The following is a 13,920-nucleotide window of genomic DNA, read 5'->3' as shown; positions in this document are numbered from 1 at the left end:
TTGGATCCATTGCTCCGTGTCCGCCTCTCTGGAGCAGCAGAAAACAACCTTTCTCCCTCCTCTGTATGACATCCTTTTATATATTTGAACATGGCTATCATATCACCCCTTAACCTCCTCTTCTCCAGGCTAAACATGCCCAGCTCCCTTAGCCATTCCTCATAAGGCATCATTTCCAGGCCTTTGACCATTTTGGTTGCCCTCCTCTGGACACGTTCCAGTTTGTCAGTGTCCTTCTTGAATTGTGGTGCCCAGAACTGGACACAGTACTCCAGGTGAGGTCTGACCAGAGCAGAATACAGTGGCACTATTACTTCCCTTGATCTAGATGCTATACTCCTATTGATGCAGCCCAGAATTGCATTGGCTTTTTTAGCTGCCGCGTCACACTGTTGGCTCATGTCAAGTTTGTGGTCAACCAAGACTCCTAGATCCTTTTCACATGTACTGCTCTCAAGCCAGGTGTCACCCATCTTGTATTTGTGCCTCTCATTTTTTTTGCCCAAGTGCAATACTTTACATTTCTCCCTGTTAAAATTCATCTTGTTTGTTTTGGCCCAGTTTTCTAATCTGTCAAGGTCGTTTTGAATCCTTTATCTTAATATATTATAACTTTAGATTATCACCTGTTAACAATCCATTTTTACATATTCCTTTATAATATTGCTGCTAAAAACCACTTAACTTCATTCCGACATCATTCTAACATTCATTAATTTTGCCATATTTCTGTAAACAGTCTTTAAATTTCTTCCAATCTTCTTCCACCAACTCTTCTCCCTGGTCTCGGATTCTGCCGGTCATTTTCACCAGTTCCATATAGTCCATCACCTTCATCTGCCATTCTTCCAGGGTGGGTAGATCTTGTGTCTTCCAATACTTTTCAAATTAGTATTCTTGCTGCTGTTGTAGCATACATAAAGAAAGTTCTATCCTTCTTTAGCACCGATTGGCCAACCATGCCCAGGAGAAAGGCCTCTGGTTTCTTCAGAAAGGTATATTTAAATACCTTTTTTATTTCATTATAGATCACCTCCCAGAAAGCCATAATCCTTGGGCACGTCCACCAAAGGTGAAAGAATGTACCTTCAGTTTCTTTACATTTCCAACATTTATTATCGGGCAGATGATAGATTTTTGCAAGCTTGACTGGTGTCATGTACCACCTGTATATCATTTTCATAATATTCTCTCTTAAGACATTACATGCCGTGAACTTCATACCTGTGGTCCATAACTGTTTCCTGTCAGCCATCATTATGTTATGTCCAACATCTTGTGCCCATTTAATCATAGCAGATTTCACCGTTTCATCCTGAGTATTCCATTTCAACAGCAAGTTATACATCTTTGACAGAATTTTGGTTTTGGGGTCTAACAGTTCTGTTTCCAATTTTGATTTTTCCACCTGGAAGCCAATTTTCTTGTCCAAATTGTATGCCTCCATTATCTGATGTTTTTTAGTTTTTTAGTTTTTCAAAGCTCTGCAATTTCAATTTATATCCCTCTTGTTCCAAAATTTCCCAATATTTCGGCCATTTGGCCTCCATATTGAGCTTTTTCTGAGCCTTCGCTTCCATCGGTGACAACCACCTTGGGGGTTTATTTTCAAGTAGGTCCTTATATCTTATCCAGACATTAAACAATGCTCTTCTGACAATATGGTTTTTAAATGCTTTATGTGCTTTGACCTTATCATACCACAAATAAGCATGCCACCCAAATACATTGTTGAAACCTTCCAAATCCAAAATGTCTGTGTTTTCAAGAAGCAGCCATTCTTTCAGACAGCAAAGAGCTGCTGATTCATAATAAAGTTTAAGGTCTGGCAGGGCAAATCCACCTCTTTCCTTTGCATCCGTTAGTATTTTAAATTTTATTCTAGGCTTCTTGCCCTGCCAGACAAATCTAGAAATGTCTCTCTGCCGCTTCTTGAAACAATCCATTTTATCCAAAATTTGCAATGTTTGAAACAAAAACAACATTCTAGGCAATACATTCATCTTTATCGCAGCAATACGACCTAGCAATGAAAGCTTCAAATTTGACCAAATTTCTTAATCTTTTTTCACTTCCGTCCAGCATTTTTCATAGTTATCTTTAAATAAATTCCCATTTTTAGCTGTCATATTAATCCCCAGGTATTTCACTTTCTTAGTCACTGTTAAGCCTGTCTCCTTCTGAAACCTCTCTCTTTCAATCGCTGTTAAATTCTTCTCTAGAACCTTTGTTTTTAACTTATTCAGCTTAAATCCTGCAACCTGACCAAATTCTTGAATCAGTTCCAAAGCTCTTTTAGTACTAGATTCTGGCTCCTGTAATGTCAATACTAAGTCATCTGCAAATGCTCTCAATTTGTACTGTTTAGCTCCGACCTGTATACCCTTAACCAATTGGTCCCTTCTAATCATATTCAAAAGGACCTCCAGGACCGATATAAAAAGCAATGGGGAAATTGGGCACCCTTGTCGTGTCCCTTTTTCTATCTTAAATTCCTCCGTCACCACATTATTAACAATTAATTTGGCCTTTTGTTCAGAATAAATTGCACTTATACCATTTCCAAAACCTTGACCAGCCCCCATCCCCTGTAGGTTCTTCTTCATAAAACTCCAGGAAATATTGTCAAAAGCTTTCTCCACGTCCACAAATATCAAAACTGCCTTGGTATTAATATTCACTTGTAATTTTTCTAAAATGTTAATTATGTTTCTCATCTTATCAGACAAGTGTCTACCCGGGAGAAAACCTGCTTGGTCTTTATGAATCTCTTCCACTAATACTTTTTTTAGTCTTTTAGCCAAAATATCTGCAAAAATTTTATAATCTACATTAAGCAGTGATATGGGGTGGTAGTTCTTGAGCTGCATCTCATCAGTCTCTGTTTTCGGTATAAGTGTGATATACGCTTCCTTCCACGACTCTGGTGCCCTTTTCCCTTCCAGTATTTCATTACAGACTCCCTTTAAAGGTTGTACTAACCATTCTTTTAAAGATCTGTAATATCTAGAAGTCAGTCCATCTGGTCCTGGAGATTTACCTAATTGCATATTCTGAATGGCACCTTCTACCTCCTGTTCAGTTATTTTATAATTCAACATTAATTTTCTTGAGAGATTTTTTGTAATCCATTTATTTTCAAGAATCGATCTATATCAATTTCTTTCTGTGGCCCTTGTGTATATAATTGTTTAAAGTACCTCTGGAAACAATTTCTAATCTCGACTGGGTTCTGTATATTCTTTCCTTCCTCTTCTAAATTTATAATAGTGTTGAGTTTTTGTTTTTTTTTCATTTGCCAGGCCAACAGTTTCCTACATTTATTAGCTGACTCAAATGTCTTTTGTCTCATCAGTTTAATTTTCCATTCTATTTCCTGATTCATCATTTTCATATATTGTACTTGATGTAACTTTATTTCTCTCAAAATCTCTTGTGACTTTGGTTTTGCTCTCAATTTCTTCTCACTTTCCTTTATTTTCTCCAAAATTTTATCTTTCTTCTCATTTTGGGTTCTCGTCTTTATTGCATTCTGTTGTATCAGAAACCCTCTCATAACCGCTTTACTTGCATCCCAGATTACTCTTTTTTCAACAGTAGTATTCATATTTATCTCGAAATAGTCTCTCAAGGTTTTTTGGGCCTTCTTAGTCACTTCTTCATCCCTAAACAAGGTGTCGTTCATCCTCCATCTGAAAGAGCCAATTGGTGTTAATTTCATCTCCATCTTCACAGCATTATGGTCGGAGCAGGTTTTTGGGCTAATTTCCACTTTTCTTATCTTTGGGGCCATTCCTCTAGTTACCCATATTTGGTCAATTCTTGTCCATGTCATTTTGGTTTCAGAAAAGAAAGTTCCCTCTCTACCCAAGGGGTTCTTTATTCTCCAAATGTCAACTAAATCCAAATTGTCAGTCATCTCGAAAAAGGTTTTCGGTAATCTACCATCCTTAGTAACAACCTGTCTTTGTGCCTTGTCCATATTTGTAGATACCACTCCATCCATATCCCCCATCAAGATCACATTGTAATCCAAATAGTCCATCAAGGTCTCATGCAACTTTTTAAAGAATTCTGATTTTCCCTCATTTGGTGCATAAACTCCTACTGTCAGAAATTTCTCTCCTTGTATTTGAATTTCAATTGCCACAAATCTTCCTTGGTCATCTTTAAAAATAAATTTCGGTGATAAGCTCTCCTTTGCATAAATCGCTACTCCTCTTTTTTTTACTTTGTCCGATGAGATAAACTCTTGACCCAGTCTTTTGTTGATCATTACTTTTCTATGTAGCCTTATCACATGTGTTTCCTGTAAGCAAATCAAGTCCAATTGTTCCTTTTTTAATAAATGAAAGATTCTTTTCCTTTTTGGGGGGAGTTGAGACCATTAGTATTCCAGCTTAATAGTTTCAGGGCCATGATGTAGTTACTTTGCTTTTCCTCCAACTGCGCCAAGTGTTTGTTCTTGTTCTGTCGGTGGTATCACTTTCTCTAGGCAGTCCAATCCAAAAGGTAGTCTTGCTATGTCTAGTATTCCTCTTTCTGGTGCTCTTGGCTCTTCTCCAGGTTCTTTCTGCAGATCTTCTCCATGATCTTTCAAAAATCTTTCTTTGTCACTGATCTTATTTTTATCTTTCTTCCTTTAAAGCTAAAAGATAGGCCTTGGGGAAATTCCCACCTAAAAATAATTCTGTTGCTCCTCAGCAGGGCGACCAAATCTCCGTAATTGGACCTAAGGTCCAGAAGATGTTTCAGAATGTCTTTAAATATCTGCACTCTTGACTGATGTATTTCCAAGGTCTTCTGAAAGTGCAGACTCAAGATTTTGTCTCTCTCCTCTTTTGTTCGGAGGGTAATCAAACAGTCTCTCACCCTGTTCTTCTTCCCCCCTCTTCCAAGCCTGAAGGCACTCACTATCTTAAATTCTTCCTTCTCCAAATCTGGTTTCCAAAAGTCTGCAAATTCCTGCATATCCATGTTAGACCACCGCAATGTGTTCTGAAGCTGCTTTTGAGGGCTCCTTGAAGTCTGTTCAACTGCCAGGTTGCTGAACAGGAAACATATGAGCTCCACTCATGTCAAGCTGGGTCTTCCCAGTTCTAACACCTGCTCCATCCATCCATTCCTCTGACCATTTGCTTGGGCACCCAAGACTTTATTTTGGTGCCCAAGAGCCAGACTTGACATGACGTGGAAGATCTGCGACTGGACCTCCCCATGGGAATGGAAGAGTCCTGGGAGAGAGATTTAATGGTGCTTAATGGTGGGGCTGGCCCCATGCTCGCCCCTCCACCAAACCTTCTTCCCCGCCTCCTCTGTTTTGGCTCTGCACAGGATTGGAGAGGGAAGGCCGCAGGGTCCCTCGCTTAGAGCCACAGTTCTCCTTCTAAGCGAGGCCCCCTGTATCTGGTAGTTTATTGCACCGGCACAGATCTGCAATTGCAACCTGTCAGTGGAGTTGTTTTCTGCATGCAGTCATTGTCCTACTTCTCTTGTAAGTGTTGCTTCAAAACTCTTCAGTTCAGGAGCCCTGCTGGGGCCAGAGATTAAAGGAGAAATCAATCCAGTGGTTTGCTGTTAATCTTCCTCATTTTCTCCAGAATTCCAGCCAGAGAAATGCTGGTCAGCACTTTAGGCTAATGGGAAAGCGAACCCGAGCAAAATTGTTTGGTCTTTTTAGCTGTATCATATCATTGCTTTGCCTAGAGCTTTTAAGCCTTGCTACACTTGCTTGGAAAAAAAATCTGTTGTTTTCAGTGGGATTTACTTGCCGGAAAATACGCTCAGTTCAATGCATCTGCTTTTACCGATGGAGCCCTGAGGCTTGCCAAAAGCCAATCAGGGAGGGCATTCTGGTCACAGTTTTCGTATGGATCATTGTTACTACATGCCAACAAACTCTGCCTGCTGGCTTAGAATCTAGACGAGGGCAAGGGACACCCAAGCAATTTGTTTAAAGCATTTATACTCCCAGAGTGGCTTGCAGGCAGGCAGGCGGGCAGGCAGATAAACAGATGATAGCTCCTCAGCAGCGGAGCATCTGCTTGGCATGCAGAAGGTTGCAGGTTGAATTCCTGGCATCTCCAGGTAAGGCTGGGAATGGTTTCCAGTCAGTGTTGGAAAAGCTGTGCTTGATGGACCAATGGCCTGACTGCATTAAGCCTCTTCTGATGTTTCCATACCCAAAAGGAATCCCCCTCCGAACTAGAATTTGCAGCCTTTGATCTTTTTGAGTTGCTTAAACATTCATGGCCACCATCCAGCTCTTCTTTTAAGGATGTGCCGGGCAAGGCAGATGCAATGGCGTAGCAAGTAGTACCTGGTGCAGAAAATTTCTTGTGTCCCCCCCCCCCCACATTGAAATTATTAAAGGAAGGAAAAATAAGATGCTTACAGTTGCAAGTGTTATTTTCTGGTTTATTTACTTAACATGGTGAGCACAAGCACTTAAAACCATTTCCCCCCTAATTTTGTTCTCTGCAAATTTTGAAATTGCATCGTCAAAATCAGTTCCTTTCGCTACTTGGTTTTCAGTTGACAAGATGGCTAAGCCAGAGAGCCGAGCTTGGCTCACAGTGGACCTAAGATAACTCTTGGCTGAGCATTTTATCCTTACAACATCAACCTTGTGAGGCAGCTTAGACTGAGAGTGAGAGGCCTGCCCAAGGTCACCCAGTAAATTTCTTGGCTGAATGGGGATTTGAATTCTGGTCTCTCGGCCAGTCCTAGCCCTTCACTCTAAGCACTACTGGACCATACTTTTGTTTAGCCATAGTCTCCTAGAGTGAGCTCCAGCCAAGCCTCATTGGCAATGGCTGTAAAATGGAACCATGTCCCCTTGCATGTAGTGTGCAGTAGAAAACTCAGGGCAGGGATGCTGCAGCCTATTGTGGCTCTTATCTGAAGAGCACACCTGCCTGAAACATGCATTTCCAAAACCCACCCCAGCCTTACATTTCCCAGTGTACACTTTGCAAAACCCTGAAACCTAACTTTCACTCATCCTAACTGCACTCTGTGTGTTGCCATTGGCTGTCTCTTTAAGAAGTCGGCAGAACCCAAGCCAAGAAGGAGGGATAAGGAAGTTGGGGGGGGGGACACTTTTTATTAAGTGTAGGCTGTTGTATTAGAGAGGCACATCTTTGCTACTCATAAAAAATGTATTCCCACGTCTCTTGAAAACACATAATTGAAGGGGGAGGAAATTAAATCAATGGACTCATGTGGGGTTTCTGGCTCTCTCTGTCCAGATAAGAATTGCAGTTGATTTCTTTGCATAAACTGGGTTTTTTTGTTTTGTTTTTTAATGCTGTTAATCATGGAGGCCACTTGGTCCTCCAGTGACAATGCCAGATCCAAGAGCACTCTCAGCTTACAAACCTGACCCCTTTAGGCCAGGGTGGTGTAACCTGTTCCAGAATAGGCTGAACACTAGGAGGCTGGACGAGACAAACCACCAACAAATCTCCTTTTTGTCAGGTTTATTGACTATTACAGGGTATGCCAAAGCACAACACAGCCCTTTGTGCTACGTTTCCAAAGCTGGGTGAGCAGGGTGGATTTGATTTAAATCACAATTTAGACCACAATTTAAATCACTAGTCAGTAAGACTCAATTTAAATCACTTTTTTTTTTTACAGAAAGACTCATTCTTGCTGGTATAATCTTAATTTTTACAACCGGATGAAGGTTTCATTTTTGGAATAATAAATGCTACCTACACGGAGGGGAGATGGGGGGCAAAGGGGAGGCCAGCCTGCCAAGCGCCCAGGGCAGCGCTGTGCTGCTCCTCCCAGTGCCACGTGTGGGCAAAATGGGGCTGTGCCATTGTCCACTTTCGGAGGCAGCAGGGGCTTCTCGGAGGGGGATCAGGGCCCAAAGGGGGCGCAGGGGATAGGCAGTGTCCTCGGCCTCAGCAGGCCGCTGCAGCAGACTGGGAAGTCGGTCTGGAGGGGAACAAAATGAGACTGGGCTGAGCAGCACCAGCCCTTTCCTTTCCTGCAGCCAATTGGCCAGTTGGGTTGGGGGCAGGGCGAAGACCCCAAGGCAAGGAGGGTGGCATCAGGGACCTGGGAAGCCCCGCGCCAGGTTGCAAACCCTGCCTACCTCTTGGAGGGGAGGGCGGTAATTGTTGATAATTTTGTCACCCCCCTCAGGGTTGACACCCAGGGCGGCCTGCCCCACTGCCACCCCCTTCCTACGCCTCTGTGCAGGTGAGGAGAGGCGTCCTGTATCCGTGACCCTGTGCCTTGGAGCTCAGTGGCAGAGCACCTGATGAGCATACAGACACCCAGGTTTGATCCCCGCATCTCCAGCCGCAGCTGGGAAGGGGTCTCTGGGAAAGCCTGAAACCCTGGAGACCTGCTACCAGCATAGAGTGCTGTGCTCGAGGGACACAAGAGCCTAAGAAGAGCCTGCAGGATCAGGCCCATGGCCCCTCTAGCCCAGCATCCTGTTCTGACAGTGGCCAACCAGGTGCCTGTGGGAAACCAGGGAGCAGAACCGGAGCCCAAGAGCAGCCCTCTCTCCTCTCGTGGTTTCCAGCAAGTGGTATTTGGGAGCCGAGTCATCATGGCTGGTAGCTGCCGATAGCTCTCTCCTCCAGGATCTGAGTCAGTACAAGCCAGCTTCCTATGTTCCTGCCTCACAGTTTCCCATTTGAAAGCCAGTGTAATTATTTCCTTCTTGCAGCTGTTTCTAAAAGGCTGGTTTTCCTCCTCTTCCCAGGTTCCTCCTGGAGCAGTTCCTTGTCAGCCAGGCCACAATCCCAGCTGTTCATCCCGGCGAATGCATCTTCGTGTTGCCTCCCTACCTGAGGAAGGCTTTGACTCTTGACACTGTTCGGCTGAAACCACAGAATCAGCTAGAAAGATATTTCTTTGGGTGAGTTCTCTGTTCAACTGGAAGGTAAAGACTATATTGTGGGCCTCAAGGAAGTCACGGCTTCAGGCCAGAGGGTGCAGGAGGCCGGTTGATGTAGGTCTGGTGTTCACTGAGAGGGTCAAACCTGTCCCTGGTCTGTACCATTTCAGCCTGAAGGTCAGTGAATAGCTGAATGCTCCTCTCTATTAAAAAGAGTATGCCAGGGAGAAGAGATCCTGCCTAGACTTCTCTTTGACATGCTAGCTTTCTGTGTGCAGGGATTCCCACCCAACCCTTCCCAAAGAGAAAAAGAAGAAGAGAAGAGTTTGGATTTGATATCCTGCTTTATCACTACCCGAAGGAGTCTCAAAGCGGCTAACATTCTCCTTTCCCTTCCTCCCCCACAACAAACACTCTGTGAGGTGAGTGGGGCTGAGAGACTTCAGAGAAGTGTAACTGGCCCAAGGTCACCCAGCAGTTGCATGTGGAGGAGCGGAGACACAAACCTGGTTCCCCAGATTACGAGACTACCGCTCTTAACCACTACACCACACTGGCTCTCAGTGTGGCTTCCATCATATTATCCTTCTGCCTGCAGTCTGAAATGGTGTAACTCAGGCACAAGTTGATCACCTCAGTGAGAACTAGGCCAGTCCCTTAGTCCGCTCTTGCAAAATTCAGGGGATTCTATTTCTGAATCCACCTCTGGGGAGCAGTATACATTGGTATGGTACTGAAGATTTCGCCATGGCCTTGATCCAGGACTCCTTGGAGTTAGAGTCCTCTAGTCACTGCCACTCCAAAGAGGAAATGGATTCATTACCTGGCCCTCCCCCCGTGTCGGTCTACGGACATCAGAGCCTGCCTTCATTCCCCCAACCCCCCAAAGAGACACACAGACTCCTTGGGGGACCAAGAGAGCCCTTTGGAAAGACCCTCACAGCTGGGAACCCCATTATCCCGAAGGAGCCCATGGCTGCAGATGTCAATGCTGGTCCTGTGGCTGATCAGGAGGCAGTAGGGCGGGTCCTTCAGTAAGTGACTCCCTAGCTTTGATATAAAGCTCAGCCTATGGCTGCAGGACCTTGCTGAGACAACGTGGATGTAAGGCCTCAGTTGCAGGAGCACTAGCCATGGTCCTGAATCCACACGTTGACCTCCCCCAAAGATGCCTTGCCTTGGGAACCAGAAATGCCCACCCTTCCTTTGCTCAGACCTTCGCCCCTCCTCAAGAGTGAGCATCCCCACAGATCCCGACATGCTTATTGTGGAAGTAGAAGCTGGAGGAAGATCACCTGTGGATCTTGGGGACATGAGCCTGGAACTTCCTTGACTGAATCATCCTAATACCCCTCCCCACCTTCTCACTATATAGAAGGATCTGGCAACTTCTGTTTCAGTGTATCTGAAGAAGTGTGCATGCACACGAAAGCTCATACCAAGAACTAACTTAGTTGGTCTTTAAGGTGCTACTGGAAGGAATTTTTTTATTTTGACTATGGCAGACCAACACGGCTACTTATCTGCAACTGAAACATCTCTGCCTCTTACTGATCACATGGCCTGACCTCTCATCTTTCGCAGCCTCCCGTGGGGCAGAAGTTGCTCTCGTCTCTTGCAGAAGAAGCCTCCTGTCCCCCCGCCTGCCTGCCTGCCTGCCTGCCTGCCTGCCACTTGCTGAGCATTTTACTCACTCGAGTGAGTGATTTGAATGATGTGGACACAGATGATCTTCCCAGGTCAATGTTGCTTTCCCTGTCGCTGGAAATGGGGGGCCTGCGGCCATCGTGATAATTGGCTTCAAAACAGCTTAGGTTTGCTTCCGCTTCTCTTGCCTCTGTGTCGCCAGTCAGCATATTATTTCAGCATCAGAATGAATAACTAATGGCCCTCTGCTTTGCTGGGGCAGCAGTGAGGCCTGGATCCTGGTGAACACATTAAGCCTTGGTGAACTTTGGAAGCAGTGAGGAATTGGGCAGAAGTGGGAATCCGAGTGGCCTCCACCAAGAACGCGGATTCATACTTTCAGTTTGCAAAGATGGGGAGTTTTTCTTTCCTTCTTCCTTCAGTGGAGGAACTGAATCTCTCCAGCTGTGGTGTGGCCCCCCTTAAAACCTGGTCCTCTTTTAGGTAGCCCCCAAGGCCCTGGTGGAAACAGAGGAAAATGCTAAGAGTTTATTTTGCTCTTTAAAGTTTTCACCATATGCAGAAGAGGCAGCCAACTTTTAAAAAGCACCTTGCCTCTTCAGTAACACTGCTGTGCAACTGTGTTCTACAGGGGCCATGGGCATATGAAATTGCAAGTCCGTGGGTTTCCATGTCAGTGTGATGGTGATTCACATACCAAATAGTCTTGTTTCTGGAGTTGTAAAGAACTTTTTCAGACAATTGAGACAGGAAAATGGCAGAAGCAGACTTAATCTACTGTCAGTTTAGCTTGGTCTATTAATGCAACAAGAACTGTTCAAATCAAAGAACTGGCTAGCCTGGTGTTTTGCCTCTGACAGTGGCCAGCCACTATTGGAGCACGCAGTTCGAGTTCAGTTCCCATCGTTCTCTGCAAAGAAGGATTGATTGACAAACCACTCTGAAAATGTAGCTCTGTGAAGGGAGAAGCTGTCTCCGAACACCTCTCAGCACCTTTAACAACTGCACTTCCCAGGCGTCTCTGGGGAAACCCACAACTGCTGAACGTGGCAGGATGCCTCTTGAAATGCGTAGTGCAGCTGGGACCTGATTCCTTCCATGGGGGTTTTGCCCAGGGAAGTGGCTGGCATTTCCTTTGCTGCCTTTGTGGGTAGAAATGGCATTAGTGCCTGTCTGCGGATGTTCCTGATTCAGGGTGTGCCTCTCTCCTGCCCTCCCTCTGTCAACCGCGCAACTCCCCTCTTGTCTGACATCCTTGCAATTCCGCTTCCAACAGTGCCGTGCAGCTCCTCCAATTAGCAGAGCCAATGCGGGCTAATTACTGTCAGAATCTCGTTCAGTGCAGAGGTTTCCCTCCCCCCCGCCCCCACCCTGCTTGGTTGGAGCTGAGCAAAGCAGTTGCTTCATTGTTATTCTGGCACAGGCTCCACTATGCTCTTGGGGGGGGGGGTGGCGGCTCTCAATTGCCATTTATCATAGGGATGCTGTGCGTTACAGGTAACCTACTTTTGCAGCTCTGCTAGAATATTCATGAGTTTGTGCTGCACATATTCCCATACAAATGAGCACATGGGCAAGGCACATGTATGAAACACGCATGTAGAGTGAAAGGAAGCACTTTGGTTGCAGTCCATCCTGCCCATAGTGTGCTTCCAGGTGGGGCTCAGTGTTGCCAGCAGGCGTTCTTAATTTTCTGTAGAAAGGATAAATCTGGCTTAAATGAGGGGGAAACTACGGGCTGTGACATTGAAGCCAATGGCGTCACATGGGCACTGCAGAAAACCTGTGCCATCCTGTCTCAAAGCTCCTGTGCAATCAAAGGCACAAGCATATTGTCTCTGCATGCGATGAAGATGGGGCCAAGAGATGGACGGATCCATCTGTGTCAGTTTCACATGTGCTCATTCATATAAGCCTGTGCTGTCGTTTTTCTGCAGGGAACTGTTGCTGTGGCAGCAGACCAAGGTGTTCTGGATTAACTAACCCAGAATAAAGATTGTCTTGCTTCAGTGTTCACTGTGTCTTTCTCAGATTCCCAATCCTGCAAAGGTCTACCTGGCAGTAAACCCCACTGGGTTTGATGGGGTCACACTTGAGTATACAGAGGATTTTTTCATATTTGTATTTTTTGATACAACAGAGCAAAATTGCTCCAGTGCTGGAAAACAAGTGAGGGTAATTCCCTTATGGCTTCGCTGAGCTGTACACACCCACACATATATATGTCGGAAGCCTACCAATTTGTTCTCAGACAGCTGGGGAGAAATTTCTTTTTCTCTTCATGCAACCCAGAAAGAGGTAAAAAGAAAGAAAGAAAAGCAACACGCTGATTTATTTTTATCAAATAAAATACTGCCAATCATTCTAAAATTACATGGGAAGAGGTAAAAAAAGAAGATTTTAAAAAGAAAATAAGCCAAGGAGTAAGGAGAAAATTTGCAGGAAGGAAGGAACTGTGATAGGATGCAAGAACAGGGCAGTTTCAGAAGGTCTTGGGGGCAGCATAAAATTAGGTTGAGTGTGGATGTGGCTGCCAGGTTGTAGGCTAGATCAGTGTTTCCCAACCACTGTTCCGCGGCACACTAGTGTGCCGCGAGATGTTGCCTGGTGTGCCGCGGGAAAAATTAAAAAATTCAAAAGATTTTTTTTTAAGTCAAATTTTCGATTGGGGCGCCGTCACTAGATGACCCCTGGGGTTCCCTCCCTCCCTCCCGCTCTGCGCCTCCCTCCTCCTCCTCCTCCTCCTCCTCCTCCGGGGAGGCCCTTCCTGGCTCTCGGCGAAGGCTTGGCGGCTGCCACTCACTCACTCGCTCGCCCACCCGTCCCTCCATCCCTGCACCCGGCCTCTCCCCCTCCGTCCCCGGCGCGGGGGCTGCCGGGATCCGTAGTCCCCTCGCCCTTGGGCTCCGCGCCCGTGCGGGGTGCGCAAACTACGTTTCCCAGCGTGGCCTGGCGGGCCGGGCGTTTTGTTTGAAGCGCTCTTCTCCCGGCCATGGAATGAGCGCAGCGGCGGCGGCCGGGCGGGCAGGGGCTCTTCCGTACAGACCCCGCGCAGCCTGCCTGTGCCCCCGCGGAGATCGGGCAGCAGGATGGAGCCCGGGGATCCCCGCGGAGGCGGAGGCTGCCCCCCAGGTAGGGCTGCATCGGGGGGGGGTGTTTATTTTTGCAATGCTGCATCCGCGCCGGAGGGGACGCATCGGACCGCGGGGAGACCCCTTGGCGGGCGTGCAAGGCAATGCATGCGTGCAGGCGTTGCATGGAGTGCAGTGCAATGCAATGGCAACGCGGCGCCCTGCATGCATGCATGCAACTTCCACTGGCGCTCCGGACTTGGCAGGTGAGGGGGGTCCCCAGTGGGCGGCAGAGAGAGCCGGGAGGGCGAAGGGGGGCCGGGGGGAGCAGCGCTGCTC

The 13,920-nt window shown here is 46.2% G+C and overlaps 1 protein-coding gene across 5 annotated transcripts in view; it reads left to right on the top strand.

Annotated features, from left to right (window-relative positions):
• The window catches only part of FAM178B (family with sequence similarity 178 member B), a 227,882-nt gene that overhangs the window by 30,533 nt on the left and 183,429 nt on the right, over positions 1-13,920 (top strand). For all 5 annotated transcript variants that reach the window (XR_014009894.1, XM_081200924.1, XM_081200923.1 and 2 more), the window contains one exon: positions 8,729-8,884. Coding sequence is in view for 4 of the 5 variants with exons in the window: in XM_081200924.1 (XP_081057050.1) it covers positions 8,729-8,884 (156 nt within the window). In the remaining variant the exon portion in view is untranslated. The remainder of the gene's footprint in view (positions 1-8,728; positions 8,885-13,920) is intronic.

Source organism: Podarcis bocagei, assembly GCF_964188305.1.
Source record: "Podarcis bocagei genome assembly, chromosome: 7".
Taxonomy (NCBI): Eukaryota; Metazoa; Chordata; class Lepidosauria; order Squamata; family Lacertidae; genus Podarcis; species Podarcis bocagei.
Note: the sequence above shows the minus strand (reverse complement) of the source record. Positions and strands in the feature narration are given on the sequence as shown.